This window comes from Thunnus albacares, chromosome 9 (genome assembly GCF_914725855.1).
Source record: "Thunnus albacares chromosome 9, fThuAlb1.1, whole genome shotgun sequence".
Lineage (NCBI taxonomy): Eukaryota > Metazoa > Chordata > Actinopteri > Scombriformes > Scombridae > Thunnus > Thunnus albacares.
The window spans coordinates 5,803,205-5,829,655 of record NC_058114.1 but is presented as its reverse complement, the minus strand read 5'-3'; the positions used below and the strand labels follow the sequence as shown (position 1 = coordinate 5,829,655).

Genomic DNA, 26,451 nt, shown 5'->3' with positions numbered 1-26,451 from the left:
ATTCATCCGTGTGACATTGCCATGTTTTTGTCCTGTTTTTGTCCTTGCCTCAGGCCTTCAGGCCATACTGCCAGAGTATCTGAGGGCCAGGTTCGTGCAGGCAGCTCTCAGCTACATCGGATGTAATGAGGAGGGCCAGTTTGTGTGCCGGGACAATGACTGCTGGTGCCAGTGTGCCGTGGACTACCCACAGTGTAATTGCCCCGAGGTGGATCTGAGGGCTATGGAAGCCAGTTTGCTGCAAATCCGAGATTCCTGGCACATGGCCAACCAAGACTTTGAGGAGTCAGGTCAGTGTTTTCCTTTTTACACTCATTCAATGGATGTGACCCTCCCACTGACAGCAAATTACACCCTATTGTTAGAAGAGCCGATGGCCAAAGAAAAGACAATAAAAACAAGAGACAACTACATCCAGTCCATGTAATGGGAATTCATCAGTACACAGAGGAGCAATTTTTAAAGCAGCATCTTGCTAAATTATTCGAAAACAACAGAGAGGAGCATCTCATCCCTATTAACTGAAAAAAAAATGTAATGTGTTTGGGTTTGGACACAGCCGATAAATTCTTGTGTAAAAGTTTGACAACAAAATGCAAATCTGTCTCATAGAAGCACAGTTATGAATTTTAATCTCTCTTGACTTTGTTACCTTGTGGTAAAAAAAATAAAAAATAAAATGAATCACATCATGTGTCATTTTATACTGCGATAACGTTATATATTGTAATATTGTAAAATCCCTGCTAATTCACTTTAGAAACTATTTATAGATAAAAAAGGTTTTAAATAATCTGATGAATTTAATGTCTGACAAATGAAAGTACTTCATCACATTAATGCAAAAATCTTGTAAATCCAATATCGCCATAAAGCTGTCGTGCTTATTGATTGGCAACGTTTCCCTTAGTGGACTAATACAGCCAGAGATGTTAAAGGGATAGCTGACTTGGTAAAAAAAAAAAAAAAATGGTACAGCGAAATCTCTTACAGTTGACAAATCTGACCTCTCTCAATAGATACACTGCATTGTCAAATCATCCAACCCTCTGCATTCGACAGCTACCTATCTGAGCCTGTCTATGTGGAGAAATTGCATAGAGCAGCTGCCTCAGTGTCCTGAAAATGAAAGGGTAGCATTGACAGTAATGTGCCTGGGTCAACAATGATTCAGTCAAATTAGGGCTCTGTTGTACTGTAAGAGGAGCTGTCATACTCCAGAAGCCAAACTCCAGTTGCCTTGTAATCTGTAAGCACTCTATGATGTAACCTGTGATGTAATACTTAACGGTTCAGTTGTAGCCGTTTTATTAACTTTATTTAATGTCAGCTCCAGAAAACAAGACACATCTGCCATCCGCTAGCGACCGTGCTAGCGGTGTTCAGGAACAGAGTATGCACTGGCAAAGGCTTCCAAACAAGCTTTTTTGTGCACTGTCTGGCACACGTGTTGACCATTAGCACAAATGATGTTCCCTCACAGTGCTGTACATCATCTTTTTTTAATCTCTCAAGCAACTTCTGTTTCTGTGTTTCCCGTCGTCATTATTAAAGCCGTTACTGTGAGCTGCACCCACAGGCTGTGAAGGCTTCTAAGCTGTTGCAGTCATTTCCAACCCTGCCTTAAGCTGTTCTTTGTGCACCTTGCTGGCTGAATGTGTTATTACTGGGTATATGCTTCTATTCTAAGGACAACTTGATTAGCTCACAGCTGGCAATAAGTTAAGCAGCAAGGTTTCCTGAGAACTGAAGTTGCAGTACTGCAAAAAAAAAAAAGAAAAAGTTTCCTTGAAACCCATGGGATATAATTGTATATTTGATGCAATAGAAAAACAAGTAGTAGAGAGATTAATATATATTAATATTTTGACTGTTAAACAAGGTTTCCACATGTTAGCTGATGGCTGGCACAATTTGCTTCCAGCTTTTCTCAATCCGACATGATTTAATTTATACAACCATTAATACATTAATAATGGAGCAAGTTACCCCAATGCTTCATACAGTCACCTGCAGAACTTTAGTTTTCAATATGACAAATAATAGAGTTGTATGATGGTATATTGACATAGTGTAACACACTGAAAAACTAAGATCCATTGACAAGTCAGGAGGTAAAATATGGACACAGATGCAACAAGGCTGTTTCGAAATATCTTGTAATGTAGTTGTAAAAGTCAGCTAATTTAGAATATATGCGGAAAAACTAACCCAGATACCAAGGCACATAATGTATTATTTGTAACCTCATTATTTAGCAATGTAAGAAGAACTGGCCAAATACGCCTCTTGATACACATCATTACCCTCCAACCTCCATGTTATTTTTAATAATGCCCGCATAGTGTGTGTGCGCTTTTGCTCCTCCAAATCTGACAGTGTCTTCTATTTTTAAAATCATACAAAAGGGAAGCGCTGTTAACTTCCTGGATTCAGTGGCTGACAAGATAATAATGGGTGAGTAGAGAGTTGGTTTTCAGGGATGAGGTATCGTTGTCTTGGTGATAAAATAGTGGTCTAGTTTAGCAAAGACCTCACAGTTTTCACCTTCCCCAACAAAACTCAATGCTATGACCATGCTCTCTTACTGATTCATCTACTGTTTATAATTCATTAATATATTTTAATTAGATTTATGTATCCTTAATTTATATAGACATGGCTTTTACCAGAGAGGCCTGGCCAAAATATCAACATAAACTAGTTAATATTCATTATAATAATTATGAAAGTTCCAGCCTGTATACAACAACTCATGGCTATATACTTTTATTTAGGTTTATGAGGTATAATTTATTGGTAGCAAGTATATACTAGAGCTAGTAGAGAGTGACAGAAAATGTGAGGAGAAAGAAGGATGAGGACGTGCCACAAAGGTCCCTGGCTGGATTTAAATCTGGCCAAGCACGATGTTTAGACCACTGGGACACTCCGTCATGAATCACTTCTTGAATGTTTAAAGGACAAATCTGGTGATATTCTTTATACTATATAGAGTGCTACTCTCAATATGTTTCCTATTGTCAACGAATCCCATGAAAAGACCAAAACCAAACGTTTTTGATCATCCAGCTTCCTTAGTCTCCCATCTTTAATCAACATAAATGTGAATTTTTTATTTAATGAATAAACATGGAAGGTGCGGTGTGTGGTTTTTCTTCTCAGCAGGAGGATGTCTCTTATTTAAAAATGTAGGCCATGCAAAGCACCCCCAAAACCCTTTCAATATACCTCATTACAAGCTGTTTAATCACCTTATTAATTACACAGGAACATGTAATATACCTTGCATAATCACCAGGGAAGCCATTGACACTTAATTGGTTTTCTAATCAGATGCTGTATTATCAAGATAACGTTAACTAATTGCAAACAGAGTGGCTATTTTCTCATCAGTGTTGCACTTGTATCGATTTTCCATACAAGGGATCATAAAGACGACGATGATAACGATATTGATATTGAATGCCTTGGAAATGTAATCTGTTTACGGTACATTGTGCATTCAGCCGCTAACAGCTCTGAAGGTCTGACAGATATTACCCTCTGTGCTCCTTGTCCGTCTTGTTTTTCCCACAAACAGACCTGCAAGACTGCAACCTGGAAAAACTGTTGGTTGTTCATTAATACAAGGGAAAAACTTGTATTCCAACCCTGTATTTAGCTCTGCCTTTTCCCATTAGCATATGTGTCAAACAGTATCACTACCAGTTTGCCCCGGAGCTGTTGAGCCCATGTGGCCTCTGCAAAGTGATTCTCTGATATAGTCAGACTAAATTAGCCAAATATAGTTAGAAGGAAGTGAAAGAGTTAGTTTGACCTATGTGTCTGAAAATAAAAGAGTGTTTCAACTCTCCTCTTGCGTCTCCCTGCCTTCCAGATGAGTTTCAGAACTTCGTTCGAAGGCTTCCCACATTTTATGCCCTGAACACGTCCGCCATCCAGTACTTCTGGAAGATGGAGCCGACCGTTCACCAGCGCTACAAACAGCTGGAGCTCAGCACCCAGCAGCTCCTGGGCAAAGCGCGACGCATCGTCAACAAGCTCTTCACCCTCAGCAAGAGATGTCGAACTCAGCCCAAAATTATTATGCTGAGAGAGAGGTGAGAAACCGATAAGTATTCCTGCTGACCTTTCTGTTGACACGGATGTGGAGGTGTGTGTGTGTGTGCATGCCTCTGTGTGGTTGTGCACGTGTGAAAATAAGCAAAAAATTCCAAAGCCTGCAGCCACTTCCCAAGTCCTTTCAAGCAAGCAGTGAACAGCAGCGCTCATTTATTTTCTTCAGCCCGCTCTGTGCACAGCGCTTTGTTATCCCCTGAACTAGGCATTATGCTAATAATACACACGATATATTAGCACTTTGATATTCAACTGAGGTCCAAGTAAAGTGAGCTATAGTGTCACACCTGATGGCTTGGCTGCAGTCCCAGCCCAGGTCTCCTTTACATCCAGGAAATCAAAGCTATCCTCCTGTGAAATTAAAGTTTGCAGTGTTTTAAAGGAATACGCAGTGATGCCTGTACCTGTGATGAAATCATAGACAAAAGAAGTTTCCCATGTATCCTCAGTAGGTTATTCTATTTCTGTTTTTGTGTTTCTCACAAAACTTCAGTCATACAGTCTGTAGACTCCAAGCTTATGAGAAGAAAATAAATCTGATTATGAGAGTGCAGCTGATGCAGTTGAGTTTATTTCAGGTGCTACTTCAGGTGAGAAACCAACTATTCATGCTCTGTGATTTTTAGCTGCAGTTACAGCCTCCCACTGCCCACCACCTTCACTTCACTTTTACTTTTTATATCAACATTTTACCAATCACCTACAAAACCTTTCAAACTCTTAACCTCACAGCAGAGCTACAAAGCCATTTTCTCATAATCTTTATTGTCTGTTTAACCATGTGCTTAAAAGGGAAACTTTGCTGATATTCATCCAGCATTGTATCATTAAGATGTGGGTTGTATATGCAAACTTCCCTCCATGTTACCTGCACCCTGAGCTTCCTGCTCCTTTGCCAGCAAATATCCGCAAAACACGTCATCCTGCAGATATTTGGAGATCTACCTTAGACTACAAACCAGGTTTCCTCATTTTCAGTAGTGGTGCCTTCAAGGACGGTAAAACGTGGGTCTCCCAAAACACTCCCATCCCAACCATGACAGCTAAACTAAGCTAAGCTGCTAAATTAATTCATCCAGAATAGCTGAATCTAACACAAAAAACAACTAGCTTTACAATATGATGTCAGAGCAGAGATGTGGCACCACTATTACAATTTATGAGTCTGAATTACTGCTGCGTAATCAGGCAAAAGTGAGTGTGGACTAGAGAAGGAAGCAACCACCGCAACTCCACTACAGTGAAGCCTGACACACAAACTTTAGAGTTTCTCAGCTTTACAATGTTATGTTGAAGCAGAGATTCGGTGCCACTATTACAACTTATGAGGCCAAATATAGTGCTGTGTAATCAGACAAAACAGAGTGTGGAGGTGAGGGTGACCACAGGAGCTGTAACCGTGTCACCCGGCAGAGTAGCGCCTGCAGCGGGGGGGGAGACTGATGCAGCGTTACCGCCGGGGTGCCTGGGATCATCAGGGAGACAGACAGAAAACTCTGCTCTGCAACAAATGTCGCCTTGCTTTGGTGAACCTGACTTTGTTTTCCGACAGAATATATTATATCAGACTTTGGCAACTCTGAATACAGAACAACAGCGAACAACAACTGTGTTACCTGTAACTTGCGGTTGCATCCAGCTGCACCTCTGCAGCACTTGGTGGATTTATAGAGACTCGATGAGGAAAAACATTTTGTAAATGAAAATAAGCCTCAGTAAAGAGATATTATGCTGCTGCTCACTAACTTTGTCTTTGGTGCTCTGCTGGACATGAACACACCCTTAGTAGAGTCATTCTGATGAGACGTGTGCAATGCATTCTGGTTGTTGTAGGATCCCCCCTAAAGAGCAATATGGGGAATCTACAAACTTTTTCTTAGTCTTAGTCATACGGCACAAAATTAAAAAAAATAATACTACATAGGTGACCTAGTTTAAAGAAATCACCATATTCACAGCCTTGAATTTGTCCTTTAAGTTTTAGCATTTAGCTCAATGGCCAATGATCTATGGAGGAGGAGGTGGTGCACAATTTTTATGTCTGTGGAGATAATAGGCCAAATACAATTGCACAGCCCTGTGTGCACTGACTGAAATGATTAATATTCATAACACTTCAGCTGGACAGTATCTGTGACAATTTTTGAGAGAGCAGTAAATGCAGTAATGAGATATAGTGAGAGTGATGAAACTAGATATTTTGGATCCTGCTGTGTTATAACCCGGTGCTCTTAAAACATCTAAGGAAAAGTCTTTTGCCTGATAGTAACAGGGTTCAAAGCCAAGCAGTCAAAATAACACATACACTACCTCTGTCCAATTGAAAAATTTAATTATCCTCTATATTAAAATCTTTTAATTATGGGATATAGTTTATAATTTTTGCATTTAAAAACCTGCACATGCAGATATTAGTGAAATGCTGTGATCCTGTCGTATTTCTTCGGAGGACGCTCTCGGTTTTTTCTTGTTCTACACAAAAAAATACAATGATTTAACCTAATCGTCAGTCTTTCCATATTGTCTTGTGTGTAATGACCTATTTCATGAAGGATTAGTTTTCTTCTTTTTTATAAAAGAGAATATTAATGCATTTTGCTGCCATTATTCATGTACTGAGACATCATGGTCTTTGTCAGATGAAGAAAAAGCAAACATAAAAATATCATAAGCTTTGTTTTTTTGTTTTTTTTTGTTCAACTTCACATCAAAAATCCATTCTGAAGATTCCACTCTAACTTCCTCGTGCAGTCTTTGGAGATAAAGACGGTATGTTTTTTTTTTTTTTCGGCTTTGAGCTCCACTGTCTAGAAGAATACAAGAGGTGTCAGAATAGCTGAGATGGTTTTTTTGTTGTTCACCAAGTAAATACATATCACTTTTAATAGAGAAATGTAGTGCATCTCCTGTGGGGGGGGGAAAAAAGTTTTGTTCACTAGTAAAAATTTAATCCATAGCAGTAGGAAAAAAGTTGGTGTGTTGCATTGATCTGTGTGAATTGAGCTGACAGACAACGAACAGATTGCAGACTGAACACCCAGCTTCTCTTCGGCCCGTACTGCACGCCGAGCCTCCATGACAGTTTACATGTCCTGCTGACACAGTGCGCTTCAGGATGGCGGGGACGCTTCCTCTCTCTTGCTGTGCACAGCCTCCGCTCTGGAGGAGAGATATGCACAACTGACTCTGAACTGATGGGTTTCTGAGAAGCTGGGAACTGTTAAGACTTTTAACACATTTTATTGACTGACTCTTCACAAAATGTAACCAGATATAAAATTTGATGATTTGAAAAAGTGTCCTCTTGCGTATTTTCATTTTCCTCCATGCTGCACTCAGATACACACATTGTGATTGTGGAATATTGTATTAGAGTGGCTAGCTGCTTTAAAGTGTTGTGTTAAAGTTGATTTGACAAACGCTGCAAATGACGTTTTGGCTCCACAGAATAATCCTTATCTTTTTCATGCTTAAGATGTGCACATAGGGAGTGATACTGTACACTGGAGTGAACTTAACGCTAATGCTTGTCACAAACAAAGAGAAAAAAAAGAGCAATCTCTCATGATTTTAGACAGCAGGACTATTTTCTTTTCTTCACATATAAGGTGTAATTAGCCCTGTATGTGGTTTTCTATGTTAGTTTTCTTGATTAAGGTGGAATGGAGAGTATTTCTAGCATTTCTTCACATTGCTTAACAAAACACAGCAAAAACTGACACATATACAGTATTTATGCTGTCAAAATCCTCAGCAATATAATTGATTTACCAAGTCTGTGGGGTTCCTGCATCATGATATATATATATAACTGACTATAACTGACTCAGTTAATATATATATATCTATGTTTTCTTTTCCTGTGTAGAAATAAATCCTCCAGAAAATGAAATGTGGTAGCCACTGGTTTTGAAATGCTGAAATATGCCTCGTATATTTTTTTCTAAGCCTGTTTGTGAAGTTGTGAAAAGAAACTTGGCTGACTTTTTTGTATCATTTCATTACTGTCTTTGATCTAATATTTATCTTTAAAAGTTGGATTTTTGTGGTGAAATCCCCAGGGCTCCACACATTGTGCAGCCTAGCTAATATGTAGTCGGCAGCTGCTTGAACAAATATAATTTTTTTCAGTTTCCTTTAGTTATTTTTTAAATGTAGAATACTTATACATGCACCATTGTTTCCCTTAAATTAATTTAGCTGCCGTACGCGACCACAATAATAAAACTACTAACGCTGCTGGAGAACAAAAGTGAACCCAGAAATGTGACAGATGTGGAACAAAGAAAGTTAAAAACTGATTTAAGACATTATATTCTTGTCATGCACTCCATCTGCACCTTCCTTCACAAACAGACTCAAGAATTTTGATTTACTATAAAACTTTATGTCTTTGGATAAATAATACCCTTTTCTATTGTTACTTTTATAGTCCTCACTGGCTCTGAATCATAACTCTGGACTGAATGATGTATCATAAATGAAAACTCTTATTTCTCAATCTCAGATATCCATGTAAAATAATGCTCCTAAAGGCATTAAATGCATATTTTCTTTATCAGTTTCTTACTGAAGTGTTGAGGTATTGATACATTTATGAATCTGTGTCTGTGCTCCTCTCGCTGGTATTTTCAGCACTGAATTTTAGAATAAAAATAATATCATATAACAATATTAATACAGTACAGTTTTTGGGCTGTTGACTTATCTTACCAGGGGAGACGCCACAGTCAATCACCTGGCTGACAGTTTACTTTAAAGTATTAAACTTATTTATAATTGAGGGTGTTTTTTTCCCTGCAATTTTAACTTTGATTATTGCTTATTTACACACATACCCACATACTTGATCTTATTAAATTTATAGGATAAGGATTGTCAATAAATGCCATGAATAGACTAAAACAATGAATTGATATTAAACCTGTGTAGCCAAAGCCTGAACAGCCTATCACTCAAGGCCACATACTGTCCTACTGCTGTAAATACTTACTAGTGTACTAAATGTGTATTAGTACACAGCTGAAAATAGTTCCCAACAAATACACTGTTTATTACTGTTTAAGTAGCATTTACTAAAGACTGCAGTGCCAAGATGTTTTAAAAAATGAGCCTTTTTTAAAAAATGAAATGAAACATTTGTGACCTGTTTACATTTAACATTGATTTACATGGTCAGCATGAATGAATGGGCTTGTGTTGAGTGCTACTGAATGGGTTGGAAAGTTGGAAAGGACACGTTGTTGTTTTTGGTCTTTTTGTAAGATTTGCTAACAATGAGAAAACATAAAATGAGCACAAGTTTATCCTTTAAGTTTTCAGCTGCATTAAATCTTTGTCACGATACTCAAGATAGCTTGACAATAAACAAATGACAATAAACTAAAAAAAGAAACTGTTTTTTTATTTTATAGATGCATTTATATCTACAGTGAATCTAACATACTGGCATGTCTCTATTTCAGACCTTTCAGCTACTGGCTGAACTACATCCTCTCCATCATGTACTGCAGTGAGAACAACCACATTGGCTCATATCTGGAGGAGACCAGGAGTTGCTCCTGCCCCTACGAACATCCCCCCTGCCAGGGTGTGATCCCCTGCACGGTGGGTGAGGGCACCTCCTGTGCCTCCTGCTCCTATGAAAACCGCTCCCGCTGCGCCACCTGTAACCCAGGTTACATGCTGAGCCAGGGGGTGTGCCGCAACGAAGTACCCGACTCCACTGACCACTACATCGGCTTCGAGACGGACCTGCAGGACCTGGAGTTACGCTACCTTTTGCAGAAACGTGACAACCGCATCAGCATTCACGGGATCTTTGTCAGCAATGATGTCAGGCTCAATAACTGGTTCGACCCATCATGGAGGAAGAGGATGCTGCTGACGCTGAAAAGTAATAAATACAAGTCAAACCATGTCCACATGCTCCTGGGGATGTCTCTTCAGATCTGCCTTACCAAGAACAGCACTCTGGACCCCATGCTGTCTGTATATATCAATCCGTTTGGGGGTAGTCACTCAGAGAGTTGGATCATGCCCATTGACCAGAACAACTACCCAGACTGGGAGAGGACTAAATTAGACCTCCCCTATGACTGTTACAACTGGACATTGACTTTGGGCAATAAGTGGAAAACATTTTTTGAGACAGTCCACTTTTACCTCCGGAGCCGGATCAGGGGCCCCTCCAGTAACGGGAATGGAACAGTATATTATGAACCTTTGGAGTACCTGGAACCGGGGCGAAATCTAGGCTACATGAAGATAAACAGCATCCAGGTGTATGGCTATAGTATGCACTTTGACCCGGAAGCGATCCAGGACTTGATTTTACAGCTGGACTACCCATACACTCAGGGATCGCAGGACTCGGCCCTGCTGCAGCTGCTGGAGATCCGGGATCGGGTCAACAGGCTCTCACCGCCCGGAGCTCAGCCTCTGGACCTCTTCTCCTGCCTGCTGCGGCACCGGCTCAAACTATCCACTACAGACGTTGCCAGGATCCAGGCAGCGCTGCAGACTTTTAGTGCCAAACAGCCCAACTCGATGGAATACGAAACAACCAAATTATGTAGCTAATAAGTGGGCAGTAGGCCAGGTGCACAGATGGCAGAGCAGTTATCACACATGCCTGATGATGGTTAAGAGCAATTCTGGAGCCGTGCAAGGGACATTTGGGGGGCATTTTCATTGTCATCATGAATCTCAAGAGTGCATTTGAGATTTTCATGTCAGCTTTCGTATAAATTTGTACAACATAGTAGAATTAAGGAGGATTTCACCAGACTTGCCTCATAGCTTCTTTTTTTTTTTTTCTCCAGAAGAATATAATAACGTTGACAGTTGATAATATAAATTTCAAACTCTGCCATCACTGATATGTTGCCAATGTGCTAACGTTTGTAGATTGCACAATTTGAATCACTCACATACGTAAATGAAAGCTTTTGCTGATGAAGTATTACCCAAGCAATGTAATCATCTCACAAATATATAAACATTTCAACACCAGCGTGTTTTTTTTGTTGGTTTGTTTGTTTCGTTTGTAATTTTTCCTCATCACATTTATTTTCCAGGGGGTAAAATAAATAAAAATAATTGTTTTAATATCATAACTTTCCCTTTTAACCTACAGTAAGACATGATGGGCACCTCATTGTTGTCTGTTTTCCATCCAACAATAAAATCACTCCTTTTTTAAAAAAAACTCTATTACACATTTTTGTATGAAAAGAATAAAACAAATGAATAAACAGATGATGTATTACTCCAGATTTGCTGAGGAAAAAAAAATGACACCACGATCACAATATATGTTACATGTGCTTTTATTTTTATAATACTGTTGTTTGTGAAACAAAAGTTACAAAAACACTGTCTATAAAATGTATAATACAATTTGTTAATACACTAAATAAAAAACATTTTTATGTGTGGTCTATAGATAGTGTATATGTCATGTATGTGATACTAATGACTGTTTCTAAACAGACCTTTTTGATGTGTCATAGCAGGAACAGTAACACCTTGCACCTGTGCTTTTCCTGCTGCGTCATGTCATTTCTCTTCTGTGAAAAAGTTCTGGGCCCCGTTCCTAAGCGGATAAGTGAGTTAGCTCGATTTGACTGTTGATTACTTGACACAAGGCTGGATTTTTCAGTTCTTCAAAGCAGGCTTAAAATTTATCTACAGCTGTTGTCAGAGCGCCAACTCCTCAAGGCCAAACCTGCAAAAGTGCAAGCGTATTCACTGTTAGATAGATCATAACCAAGTTGTTCTAGGGTAAACCCCAAATAAGAAATCATTTTTAGATAAAAATGATTGCTTTTCTAAAAGGTATGGTGAAAATGTTGATATAATAATGACTGAGAATGTGCGGGTTCTTGAGAAACAACTGCGATCTGTTGGTGTAATTATTACAATTTAATGAATCAAGAACCTACATACAATAAACATATTGTATACAATGAAATAAAATAATTACACTTTAAAAACCAATCCATATTTAGTTTGGAATATGGTGTACTATGTGAGAAAAAAGACCAAAAAACACAGATAATGTTTTGACATGTTACATTGGGAAAAGAACTGGTGTAAAAAATTAATGACAACTGAATTCCATTTACTTTATTTCATTGCTTGGATTTCAGGATCTTTGTAGTGTCCATGCTGGCTCATTGTCATACTATCATAGCATACTGGGAATACAACAGAGCCATCATTAATATTATCAGTAACAGCTGTGTTTTTTCTACTATGATAAGTCAAAAAGTGAAAACAGTGAAAACTCAAAGTATTTCACCATGCGTACACAATCTATAAATCGGCGCCAAGGTCTCTGAAGCCATAAGCATAACAAAACCTCCCTTTTCCCGATGGACACAGACTCACCACTGGTCTTGATTAACTGAAATAAACCTCTTTCAGCTTGCCCCAGAATGTCCTCCCATGGGTTTAACTCAAAACTCACTTGATAATAATAAAAATAAGATCAAATAAAATAAAGTGAAACTAGAATGCATAGAATGCATAACATATGCTGGAAGATAAAACCCACTGAGACATTAAAATAAAATGCATACTGAATAATAATAATAATAACAAAGTTAAAACATAGATTACTTAGAATGTATTAAAAGAAGTGCAGTAGTGCATAAGTACGAGGCAGACCGAGAGAAAAGCTAGATAAAGGCTAATGTGAGGAGTTAAGCTTTTAGCTTTCTTTTAATAATATTTAGTGAGCTGGGTCCCTGATATCTATCGGTGGTGTGTTGGATAGCTTTGGGGCGTAATTGAAAAAGGCTGCATTCCCAATTTTCTTTCAGCTGTTGCTGCGAATCTCCAATAAACCAGCAGCAGATGATTGCAGTGTTCTTGAAGGCAAATGGTTAACAAGGGAGTTAGCAATGTAGCTTGGTCCTAGCACATTAAGGGCTTTGTATATAAAGAGGAAGACCGTAAAGTCAATTCTATATGTTACAGGAAGCCCATGCAGAGCAGCAAGAACTGGACTAATGTGTTCTCTCCTTTTGGTTCTGGTTAATAGCTGAGCTGCAGAGTTTTGAATGAACTGAAGTCTTGCAGTGATTTTTTTTTTGGGGGGGGGGGGGGGCAGTAAAACGCATATTACAGTAATCTAGTCAGCTTGAAATGAAGGCATGAATCGGTTCTCCAACATGGTTAATGGTTGTACTTTGTCTCTGCTTCTAAGGTGTAAAAATGATGTTTTCATCATCTTGTTAATGTGGGACCTGAAGCTTAGATCTGAATCTAAGATAACACCAAGATTGTAACCTCAGATTTAAACCAGGGAGTTAATTTCCCCATATTATTACACAGCATTTGTCTTTTTGTTTTGGGGCAGACTAGTAGGATTTCAGTTTTGTCCTCATTTAACTTTAAGAAATTATTGCTCATCCCTTTATTTATTCCCAGAAGACTGGTAGTAATGGCGTTTATAGCTGCAGCATCATTTGGTTCAGCTGAGATGTACAGTTGTGTGTCATCCACATAACTATGGAGACGTACATTGTGCTCTTTGATGATGTCACCAAGTGGCAGAAGGTATAGTGAGAATAATAATGGACCAAGGCAGCTCCCTTGTGGAACCCCAAAGCAGTTGTCATGATCTCCAAGACTGACGTGAAACTTTCTCCCTTTGATGTATGTTTTGAACCAGTTTAACACACAGTTAGAAAGACCAACCCACTTTTCAAGATGATTGATTAGGATATCATGGTCAATCATCTAAGAGAGGTCTAAGAGAATAAGAAATTAGACCTTATTTTCAGAGTTTAGTCTGAGGTGGCTGATTATTTTAGTAAGAGCAGTTTCAGTGCTGTGGTAAGCCTGACTGAAATTCCTCCAGGACATTTTTTTTTTTTTAAGAAAGGAGTTTATTTGGACTAAAACTATCTTTTCAAGTATGTTACTAATGAATGGATGGTTGGATATTGGCCAATAAATGGTCAGTGCATTACTATCTAGGTTGGGTTTCTTTAGTAATGGTTTAACAAGAGCTGTTTTGAAGGCATCTGGAAAGATGCCTGTTTGAAGAGATGTATTTATAATGTTCAGGACATGACTGGAAATACTGTTGAACACCCGCTTGAAAAATGTTGTAGGTACAGGGTCAATACATGAGGTGGAGGAGTTACATTCAGTGACACTCTTGCAAAGCTCAGTTTAAGTTAAAAAATGCAATGTTAAGTTGTTGTTCAATATTATTATGAGCCATTACATGCATTCGAAAAATGGCATCTCTGAAGGACACCTTCTTAACATTTTTGAAATCAAATAATTTCTCAAAAGTAAAATATGTGTTTGCAGATTTACTTTGATGGCTCGGTAATAAGGCAAGTAGCCTTTAATAAAAAAAACTGGTTTTGAAGAAGAAGAAACCAGTAGCTGGTATTTTTGTAAGTTTATTTGGCTCATTAAATCTTATTTAATGCTTTTGATTCAATCCTAGATATGAGACTATGAGACTGTATGACAAAAATGTGTTCTCTCCTGTGATGTGAAGGCTCTTTAGAGACCATTATATAAATATCCAGCATTTTTTGTGCGTCTAATTATAGCCGCAACTGATGACGATGTGGCTGATTTTTAAGACACACAGCAATGCAGATAATTTCCGGGCTTTAGATCACTTTGGATTCACACTGATGGATGGCTGCTGGAAGCAGTGGGGGAGACACAGCTTCAAAGCCAGTTATCTCAGGTGGTTCTCTCACTGGTTTGAAGTCTGTTGTAATTTGCAGGGGTTTATGTCTTACTTCAAGCCGTGAAATAAAAGCATTCACACACTCCGAGTCCCACATGTGCTTCGAGCTACGCATAGTATGAAGCCCCAACTGCACCATGTACAGCCATTCTCTTATTCCTTTCTGATGTTTAACCATTTCACATGATGAAAGCAGTCAGTGTGGAAATGCGGGTTCAGAGCCTCAAATCGCCCACAGTATTCCCCATCACACGCTTTGACAGCAATGATGATGATGTTTCCTGCCAGAGATGTCCAAAAAATGCAAATTGCTTCTTTTTGACTTGAATAGTGGAATGAATGCACGCATCAAGTGGAAATTCTGAGCCGGATCAGAAAGATTTCTCAACTTCATGTTTTCCAAGATGCTGTTATCTGACATCACTTCAGCATAAAGAAAAAATAAGCAGCACAGCATTACTTTCAACATGTTTATTATGTTAGAAATGTACTTTAAAAATCAAATGCAGTATAATAAATTGCATAAACATGTCAATTGGGAATATAAAGCTGCACTGTGTGTTAGCCCTGTTATATTCTGTTGAGTCCTGTTCAAGTTGTACTCTTCCTCTCCAGCACACTGCAACCCTAAACATAAGGGGAAAATACTGCTATTTAGCTAGGACTGACATACTGTAACATTAGTGGTTGCGTGGAAAACACTATTTTTTTTGCTAGTTAAATGAAATCTCACAAGTATCGATGTTTCATTCTTTTCTTTTCTCATATCTGAGCTGAACCATGATAACATACTAATACTGTAATTACACCCTACCAGCAGGGAATTTCCCCTCTTAACATTTAATGGAATGGAACATAAGCCCCATCATGCACCAAAGTGTCTGGTGTTTTGCTTTTGTCATTATTCTTCTGCATAATGATTTGGTTTGGAATTATCTGCGCATTACGCCAATCAAAGGCAACGTCTGTGTGGAATGTTTTTTTTTGCTTCACAACTCTGTGTAAGTCAGAGCGAGCCAACACTTTTATTCAGATTCACTCTGATGCCAAAAATGTGATATTCTCATTGAACTACAGGTCCAACTGGGAACAGAGGGAAAGGGGTGAATCAAATTTCTTCATGCTCAGACAGCCATTAGGTGCATCTTTATCCATCCAACAAAACAAAGCAGAGGAATAAAGAAGTCAAAGTGCAAGACTAGTGTAGACAACATCATTTTGCATGGGCGTAGATTTGGGTATGGATGGTAGGGACAAGTCTCTACCAATATCAAGGTGTTGCTGGATTGTCCTTACCAATATTTTTTACCAGTTTCAAACAATCTATCCACTTTAACTCTACATAATGTTAAAGGTAAGATCTCTGCAGAGTTGTGTGTTTTCTGCAAAAAAAAGGTGCACTATTATGATAAAGAGTGAAAGAGCAGGATATGGGGGATACTAAACCTGATCATCTGGCAACCATCTACTTCAAACTGTACGCATTGCTGACTAGCAGCAGCCCGGCAGCAGCAGCATCAGTACCGGAGTCAGTGAGGTGGAGAATCTGAAGTGGTTAGTATTTATAGTTTAAATGTTCCAAATGTCACAGAATTGAAAACAGCTTTACAAAACTAAGATAATTTGATGTTATACTTAACTTCAGGCGTTAGGTGTTGTTGGCTAATTTGTGATTGTTTCATCAGGTCCTTTTTTAAAGAAGAACCAAAGTGTCAGTAACAGTTGAGCTTAGTTAATAAGAATGTTCTGTAATCAATCCAAACATTAATCTTTGAAATTAGTGGGAGAAATATTTACTATTTAATGCCATCTTTGCTCTGTTCCATGAGTGGATCAAGAGCAGAGTTATTATTGCATATGCGTCATTAAGACATGAACATTATTTATAAGCTAAATTAGCCATATCTCGTCCAACAGAACTGTTTGTGACTGTCAGGCATCACTTTATTATGAAAATCCTGTCAGCAGGAGCCTGAGAAGCACAGACACACAGCTGCAGCCTCTCAGGTCAACTCTGATGACAGTGAAAGATCTTAGCCATGAGTTCAGGAGTTGAATGACAAATAATACAAATAGAATTTTTTTGAGATGATTTAAAGACAGGTTTGAGCATCGTTGTCATGAAACTCTTGAGTCGTGTCGCCCAAATCCACAAACCGAAAGAAAGGCAGAATCTCAGGAGAGGTTTTCTATACATTTATTTTATTGTAACATTTATTGTGACAGTCTATGATATGTTATTTTTAAATATTAATTTTGGTCTCAGATGTATGTTTAAGTAGTCTATCAATAAAATAAAATGTAGAAATCAGAGAAAAAAAATGATATGATACAAGTCCGGTTTCAGGCAAGTCAGAAAATGCGTATTCAGTAAAGAAAACATTTTGCAGAGTCAGACTCTTTATGTGTTTGTGTGTGTCTGTGTGTGTGCGCACATGTGCCTATAAAAGATACAACAGTGATAGAGAGCACACACACACACACATATACAATTATTTTGGCTGTCCAGCAAAAAATTTCCTACCAAAGTTAAAACTAAACCTATGTCCTTGTATTTTTGAAATGATTTAAGGTTGTGCATCATTTGATCACCTTTATTATATTATCAACAGACCGGGATTGACAACATATCCGTATTTCTGCAGGTGTTAATGGGGTATTAAACTCGGCACAGGCGGTAAATAAAGGAAAGGAATTCCCATTTATCATGAAAGCCAATATGTTATGTTTGCCACAAAGAATTTAAAAAGAAAAAGATTTACTTTGACTTTTTGTTGCTTTGGTGATACAAACTGTCTCCGACCTCTCACACTGATCATCAGACGCTCAGACTGGAGCTCACTGATAGCAGCTCTGTGATGTTTGGGACATGACTAAATGATGAGGTGTTTCTATCTGTGCTGAGAGGAGTTAGATCTTGGCCTTTAAAACAGAAAACAGAAATCCAAACCATTTAGCTTTATAGCCAGAACAAAACCATTCATTTTCTGTATTTTTCATTCAAATTCATAGCAATATTCACTCAAACCAAATGATTGCAGAAACTTATGAAGTATATGTTAATATATTTTTCATATCTTTAGTCCATGCAAAGGGTGCAAGTCTTTCTTTTGCAATAATGAAATAACCATGATACATGCATGGGACAATCCTATGAAGAAATACTGTAACAATGACACATTATCATCATATATCTCATCTATTTACAACATTCTCAACTAAAAAATACTAAAATAGACACATAAAACCGTACAAACAAGACAATAGTGACAATGTAACAAAAAAAACCCCAGAAAAACATGTCATTCCAAATATAGTTGTGGGGAATTCAGATATATGGCTCCACTACAGGCCAGGCAGCAATCAACGCTGTTGCACCACTGCAGCAACTCTGAGAGGCTAACAGAGTTGAGGTGGCACTTAATGTGAAACATTCATGTGTTTTAGGCCGTAGAGAAAGCATGCATTGAGTTCTAAGGTTTTGGTCTTCAGAGTTGGTTTCAATCAATTCACTAGCTTAAGAACAATGAAAGCGTCTTTCTGAAGAATCCAACTCCAAATGAATGTTAATGTTGTTTCAGTTCATCTGCTGTCTTTACTGGAGGATTAGCAGAAGATTCTATTGGTAAAAACTATCAAGTTTTGTGGGTATTCAAAACACTTTCTGAGTGTGTGAAGTGTTGGAATTGTCACGACATTTGGATCTGTTTACATACAGAAAATCGTCTCTCTAAAAGTAAAATCCAAGATATTATAACGGATCATACTTGTTAATTCAAACCTGCATTAACTTATTTTTTGCCAGCGCAGACTGGCTGTAAAACAACTAACATATTTTAAGTTGATATGATGAGCATGTTAGCAGTAACAGTTGCCTTTTCAAGTGTCCAGTTATGGAACAACAGTAGCATTCACTCGGAGTTGTGTTTCTGGCCACCTGGCGATTGCACGTCCGATGTTCACTTTCCTTTTAACTCTGTTTTTGGTCTCAACCACCTCCTAAAGGAAATATTGTATCTAGCTCTTGAGCTGCTAAATGCTCCACTATGTTCACAAGATAGTGCTGCCATTTGGTGCTGAGCAATGAGGCCATTGAGTGCTTTCTCTGTAGAGACGAGGAGAACTTCAGAGTCAGTGATAACTGTGTGTGAGTTCATCACTATGAGCAACACCTTTCACATATGAGTAGTCATGTGATCCACTATTGTCAAAATTATTATAACTCATATTTAAAATGCTAAATCAGTATTGTTTCCTTGCATTCTTTTATTAAAATAGTAACAACAGTCCACTTAAATGAATAGATGTTTGTGGCTCTACCCTCCTTCACATAAATGTGAACTATATTTGTGCAGTTTGTACCAAGATCACATGAAATTCCCATGTGTATTACTGACATTAGATAACATATGTACTTCTAAGTCAATTCAGTCTTTTTTTTCATATCTGGACATACAGTTGCACTACAGAGTCATCCATTCCACAGCTGTTGGGCTAAACAACTACTAACCTTCGTGTCACCCACTGTAATGAAGCACTTTGCACAATACATTTGATATCACATCAAAGAGAAACATTAACATACTGCAGTTGATGCAAGTAACACTGAGCAAACAGTTAAATAACACAGCCTGTATGCCGCCTTGTTTTCCATCATACAAACCAAATTGTGATAATAGTTCAATTCTAATGGTGAAAATGAGACAACAAATTAAACTCTAAAGTGTGATATCCACCTTTTGAAAACTGTTATGTCTTATATTGACAATAGTGAGTAGAACCTCAACTTCTTTTGTTTTGTACACTGTTTAATTTATAGCTACTTTATCACGTAAGACAGTGTTTACGTCTAAATCTTATTATAATTCAAACAGTGGAACAATTTGTGTTCTTCACATGATGGGCTTACGAGTCTCAAGTAGCATCATTTCTCTCCTCAAGAGGCAGATGTTCTGTGATTTGAGAGTCACAATATTTCTGCAATCAGCTTTGCTTTTATTGTTCAGCATAGTGTTGTTTCTCCTCAGCTTAGTCCTAGCTGCAGTTCCCAACAGAGCAATCTGCATGGCTCTTTGAAAATGTACTTCATAGTTCACCACACAAGCTGCAATCAGACACAATTCCCAAAGTGACCCAGGGAGTCGCAGCCCTTTCTCCGGCAGAAAGAAAGCACTCATGCAAACTCATAATGCCTTAATAGTGGCACTAAAACATAATGTTAAAGGATGAAAAGTGAAAGAGCGCTGTCTGCACAGAATGTGGTGGGTGAAGGTGACAATATTTTCATCATCTCAATGCCAGATCCTCAGAGAAAACATTCCTTTAGAAACTTAAAGTAGGCAATGAGACATGGTGCCCTAGCCTGGCAGAGGCAGCCGTGAAATTTAGAAGAACTCAAATGAAAAGACGAGTTATTCAGTTCATATCACAATAAATGTCTGAAACATGAAGGAGTTTTGAAGGTTATTGACATTCATGTGGCCTACCTACAGTGTACTTGAGCTGAATATTTTTGAGAACAAATGTTTAGGGGTATAAGTTATTTTTATGCACATTATGCTGCCTTGCCAGAGGAGGTAAGTGAATCTAATTTAGCGGCAATAAAACTAAATTAATGGACTACAAGCATCGGAGCACATAAAGAACTAATTCCATCTGAAAGTTACATTAACACGGGGAATATGTAATTGCGAAAAGGGTCTATAAAAATAGTGATTTGGTCGGCCAAATGCAAATGTGTCCCTCAATCAACTCCTGCCAAGTTCTGTTCAGGCGTGACATGAGAACTGGATCCGAGGAAAGCTATTTTCCCCCCAAATCATCAGATTTCAGAATAGCCCTGAAGTGAATAGAATATTTTGGATAATAGAGTAGAAAGATAAGACTTCCTCAATTTAACTTTAGACTTTGTAAACAGCTTCGAGAATTACCTGCAAACATCCTCATAGTTACTGCTGTGCTGTGTTCATCCTGTTCAATTGCCTTTAAAGCTGCGCTATTATGTGCAGTGTGGAAGGTGTTGCCGTTAGAGAGAGTCCCACAGAGAATTATCATTTACCTTTCTGCTTGATGGAGCTGTTTAGCCTCTTTTAGTTCATTGTTTTGTTTTGTTTTTTTTCAACCAGCAAACTCTCTTTTGTGCAAGCAACCTCATTTCCAGTCGCAGCAGGAAGCTGTTTTGTAGCTGAGAAGCTCTAATAAAACCACGGTACACTACCCGTTCAGTACCAGACAGCAGACAGACAGAGTTAACTAGCTGGGAAAGTCAACCATGGAGTTTATATTTATTTTATTGGTTTAATGATTTATTTAACAGGAACATTGCACATTAATAAACAAAGACATATTCTTCTGAGAAAAGAGAAAAGAGTAAATATTAACCTGAAATCCATCATGTTGCCAGAACCGCAACTAATATAGTTGAAACATTATAGTGGTTTTTCACCTCACTTTTATAGTTTTTTGGCCTACAAATTTACTGCTTTGGTTAACTTTCAGCACTCTCATCAGTGCTGTTCCCATACACAGGCAATTTTCTTCAGTGAAAAAGCTCTGATAAACTACCTGCCCAGCAACAAACGTCAGACAGACAAACCAATCAGCTGGTGAACACGGTGGAACATTTAGATATTTCCCTCAATAGGTGGTGAATACCGAAATAAGAGCTAAAAAAAAAAAAAAAAAAAGAGTGGATAATGGACTAGCATTTGTCAGGCAGCCAGAAACGTGACTCCAAATGAATGCTAATATTAATCTCTTGGATGTGTAAATAGGTAACTATTAATACGTTAGCCATAGCAACTTTTTATATTGATAATATCTCAGATATCATGTTTTAAGCTTCTTCCACTGCTCCCAAGTGAAAAAAAAAAAATCAATGAATGCAGCTTGATACAGTAATATCAAATAAAAAAATACACTTTCCACTTGTCTTATCTTGTGTCCCTGCATGGACTATTTTGCTAACATTTTGTATATGTCAAAATATGCGAGAATCCTCTTTTTCGTTCTGTAAAATGTTGTATTTTTAGTGACTCATCCTCCACATGTGGGCAAGTACTTAAATTTAATCCATTCAAATGTGACATGGGTCCAACAGTCAACTCCTCCCAGTAGCTAGCGGCTGTAAATTGCAAAACATTAGAGTCGCTGTAGTCGATGTCCAAGTGTCTGTAATTAATTATTCCTCCTTCTTTTTCCGGCTCCTTATCCAACAGAGCCGGTGAGCCAGGTGTGGGTGAGTGTGTGTCTCCAGTGACTCTATGCTTGCTAAATGATGCAATTTTGAGCAAATCAAATCTGTGAACAATATTATCAAATCCCGCCTGAAATTATAGTTTTAGACAAGTATTGGAATTTTTAGACAAGTTAAAGATGAACCATCATTTCACATTTCACCGTTTCATAATAAGCTGCATTATACAACTGAAAGACAATGCAGACACTTGTGTTATTATAGCTGCTTTGTATTAAAGAAAGCTTGTCTGGAGTAACATTGATCAAACTTTTAAAAAGAGCTTTAGGAACTCTGATCTGAAAACTGAGCTATTTCTGCTCCGGGCTTTCAAAGCTCTGTCAGTGGCGGCAGGATGCACCACACAGCCTTTACAGTTCTCATTAGGACTCAAAGCTCATTTCTCAGATCTCTTCTCACTCTTTAAAAGAACAGGAGAATGAAATTTGAGGCTTAAAGGAAAGACTCCAGTAACCAAAATATGCTAACCTCATTTCTTTAGAAAATAAAAACACATGTCTCTTTTTGTTCCTGCTCTCTTATCCACCACTCTTTGAACATCACAGCTTGCCCTCTTGCCCAACCTACTTATGCATGCCAGAAAAAAAAGTATTTTGTTTCCATTTCTATTCCAATTGCTTATGATAGCAGGAGCGCCGTGGTTTCCTCTGGGGCCAAGAAATGCTCATTTGAAAAATCGCCCAGACATGCATGGAGGTTGCCAACCTCAATTTTTGATGCAGTAGCTCATTTTGTGTGTCTTCCTCAGGAGTCACAGCCCTGCCCCACCGGAGGCCTGGCCACGCTATAGCCAGCCAATTATCAAGGCCTTTTCCCTGCACCTGCCCACTGCATCCCTGTGTGTAGGTCTGCAGCTCCACTCCAGGCCAGGGAGCAATCAAAGCTGATGCCCCACTACAGCTCAACTCTGAGAGGCTAACAGAGGCTGTGGCGGCATTTAATTAGAAAAGTTCAAGTGTTTTAGGCTGTGTTGAAAGCATGCATTGTGTTCCAAGGTTTTGGTCTTCAGAATGAGTAAGATTCAATCAATTCACTATCTTAGCTACTTTTTAAAAATCGTCCAAATAATTTTCACCCACTGTCTTGAATAGAGGACTAAGAAAAAAAAGATGAAATAAATGCAAGATTGTTTTGGTGAAATCTGTGAAGCTTCATAGACAACTCAAAACACTTTTTGTGCGTGTGAATTTTCACTGAATTTGGCTGTTTTTACCTGCACAAAAGAATCCCCTCCCAAAGTTCAAACTAATAAAGTAAAATATAGGACGGCCTTGTTAACTTTTTTCTTTTATTAAATTAATTGCAACAGTGGAGCTAAACACACAGATGTTTTAAGGTTTTGGATAATTACATACAGAAAAAAAACAGGTAGGCTATGTATTACATTATATATACAGAGTCATCTAGTTAAAGGCAGCCAAATTATGCTGCTTTCCAGTTTTATAGAATTTACATGAAAATGTGTTTTTGAATTTCATTCTCTGCACAAACCAGAACTTGAAAATATCGCAGAAGCAATTTCCGTTCCCTGCTAAACGCAATCTGTAATTACCCCTCTCCCAAACCACTCACTGTATTTCCTGTTTTCTGCTTCCTCTCTGCCTCCAAACTCTCTCCTTTACCATCTCCATCATTTATTGTTACTAAACTTTTACTCTTTTTTTCTCTGATAAAATTTGGAAAATTCCATGTGTCTTTCTGTCTGACTGCAACTAATGGAGTAAGTAATGTGCCGGATGCTGCCTGACTAGCAATTGCATTATGGGGCATCTGCTCGGGGGATGGAGAGATCTTGTAGCGAGAGAGAGAGCACAGACACTGTGACTTTCCAAAAAACTGTTCATCGCTTCAGGTGAAATGCACAACAAGTGCGCTCATATAGTGCTCATATACACAGACTAACACAATGTCAGGGCAACAAACGAGGGCTCGAGTTAATATTAGTGTATATCACCAGTTCTGAAATGTCTCTAAAGCCAAATAACTCTCTCTGTGGTGTATTTCACTTTTACTAGAAGCCGTTTTCAGAGATTTGGTTCTTTTGCAAGTCACAATGATCTAGTGCAGTGATCAAAACAAGCTAACTGATGAGCACTGTCCTGGATGTAAATTGGTAAGTCTTTTTTGCTCCAGCCACTAGAGAAGCAGGAGATTGAGTGTCGAGGAGATAAGAGGAACAAGTTGTCAGCATGAAGAGCGGCTGGGAGATAAACTGATTGGAGTCTAGATTGGATGTAGAAATGGTTTGCATAAATAGTTTCTGTCATTCACATTTCAGTTTGACTGCATGAGCAGAGTCCCAAACATGTACAACTCTTCAGCTTTCTTAGCATGTTCTCTGTATGACATGTGACTTTTTTTACTAAGTCCCTTGGATCGAGGGCTTTCAAAGTAAAAGAGCTTCTGACAGTCATGATGAAGGACCACTGGTCTTGGTCATGTAACAGTGAATTTTAGTTTTAAGGCCATATGTCAGCGTATTTTGTCAAGGAGCTTACATATTTTGTATTTAAATAATTTCACCATAGTAGTTTTTTTGCAAATTGACAAATTCTAAAAGTGGCAGCCATTTCTGATACAATAAATTTGATCAAAGAATAATTTTAACAACATCAAACCATTATCAGAAAAACAAAATTTCAAAGTACTAATGCAGCATGATCTAGGCTTTTGGTGTCTAGTCATATGTCAAATATCAAAATTGTACATTTATGGGAATATATTGTTAAATAAATCGTGTTCTCATGCACAACCAAGCCAAACACCTGAGCCCACTCATGCACTGGAGTACAGACCTGACTCATGGCTCATTCATCAGCCAGGAATCCTGCTGAGTCATAGGTGACTGCCAATTCACTTCCTGTAAACACTGCTGATCAGCATGGCATCTGCATGAAGGTCTGACACAAGTTTATCATCCAAAACTGTGAAAATCAGGGAAATGTCAGAGCGCATCCAGGTGTGCAACACCGTCATGCACGGTTAGATGTTCTTAAGATGTTTTATTTTATAATACGTAGATGCATACGGGTGGATATCTGAGACTCGGTTTATAATGCATTAATTTATTATTGTCCTTTTCATATCTTTTTTGCATTTTCTTTTAAATATCTGATCACACTTATAGTTGTTTTTCCTAAACTTTAACATGAAAAAGAAGATCTTATGGTTTAGTTGAGTTTCACTCTTAAGCCAGTAGGAGGAACATCAAACATGTGCTATAATGAGGGAAACAGTTTAATTTAAACACAGTTCTGCTTGGTCAAACTGGAATTTAAAGCACTTTGAAAAGTGACACAGTCTGTCTAAATTTGCTGCACAAGGTGGACTCGTAATCAATCCTTAAGTCATGTGTCTGGACCCTGGCCATTTGGCTTTTATATTTATCAAAAGATGGGCAGCATGACATATTATCTTGACAGTAGAGAAGTGTAATGAGTTGCAATATATTGTGATGCTGTGTAATAGAAAACAATATTCAGTCAATACCTGCACAGTAATGCCTTGGCAAGATTTCGTATTGATACGGTCTCAGTGTTGATGGATGTGTAAGAAGAATCAGTCTCTGCAGCTGATGACACTTGGAAAGAGATGATTATTAATGATGTGAAGTAGTTAAAAGCCTTCGCATAGATTTGCAGCTGAACTGACCCTCCGGAGATTTAATGAGATTCTCTTTAAGAAAGCAGAATTATACTCAGAGAAGACAAAAGTGCAAAACATAATTTTAGTGCAATTTATATATTTTTGACTTACCTACAAGTGTCATGCCCTCCACCTCTGCCTGCCCCTCCATCTCGCCTGCAGCCACTCTCTCTCTCTCGCTCTCTCCCCCTCCTTGTCTGTCTGTGTGTGTGTGTCTAATTGCAGGAGTAGAGACAGGTGTGCGGGAGTCAAGCAACCAGCTGCCACTCATCATGATTAGCCCTGCCATAAATACCTGGTGCAGAATCCACCTCGTTGTAAAATTGTAGACTCTGTTCATGTAGTTAGTCACACTTCCAGCCCATTTTGGTTCTTGTTACTGTTCTGTTAGAAATCTGCATTTTGTCTAATACCTGTTTCCATGTGTGTCTTTGTTTAACCTCCGCCTGACTCCAGCCCCATGTCTCCAGACCTTCTGCCTCATCTGTCTCCCTCATCGGCTCTGCACAGTTCCCTGCTCTCTGGATACCACTCCGCCTGGCTCACCTCAGTATTTCCCCTGCCCCGCTTGGCCCGTCTTTCTGCCTGAGCCTCCGCCCCAGGTTTCCAGCTACCTGCCCAACAATAAACTGTCTTTCAAATTTACTCACTGTTTCTGTGTTGTGACAGACAAACAGACACAAAATTTTTAATTTCATAA

The 26,451-nt window shown here is 38.4% G+C and overlaps 1 protein-coding gene and 1 long non-coding RNA gene across 3 annotated transcripts in view; one reads left to right on the top strand and one right to left on the bottom strand.

Moving 5' to 3' along the window:
• The window catches only part of brinp3a.1 (bone morphogenetic protein/retinoic acid inducible neural-specific 3a, tandem duplicate 1), a 49,708-nt gene extending 38,973 nt beyond the window's left edge, over positions 1-10,735 (top strand). Inside the window, exons 6-8 of the mRNA XM_044360500.1 lie at positions 54-290; positions 3,881-4,103; positions 9,588-10,735. Coding sequence (XP_044216435.1) covers positions 54-290; positions 3,881-4,103; positions 9,588-10,704 — 1,577 coding nt within the window. The 3' untranslated portion in view covers positions 10,705-10,735. The remainder of the gene's footprint in view (positions 1-53; positions 291-3,880; positions 4,104-9,587) is intronic.
• Positions 10,736-10,853: 118 nt separating this feature from the next.
• LOC122988299 lies at positions 10,854-26,043 on the bottom strand. 2 transcript variants are annotated; one of them, XR_006404764.1, is made up of 4 exons: positions 25,863-26,043; positions 25,596-25,686; positions 24,902-25,030; positions 10,854-11,851 (listed from the first exon to the last, which is right to left on the bottom strand). It is a non-coding gene; the product is annotated as an uncharacterized LOC122988299 (long non-coding RNA). The 2 variants fall into 2 exon arrangements; XR_006404763.1 differs by lacking the exon at positions 10,854-11,851 and having other exon boundaries at positions 23,432-25,030.
• Positions 26,044-26,451: the final 408 nt, after the last annotated feature.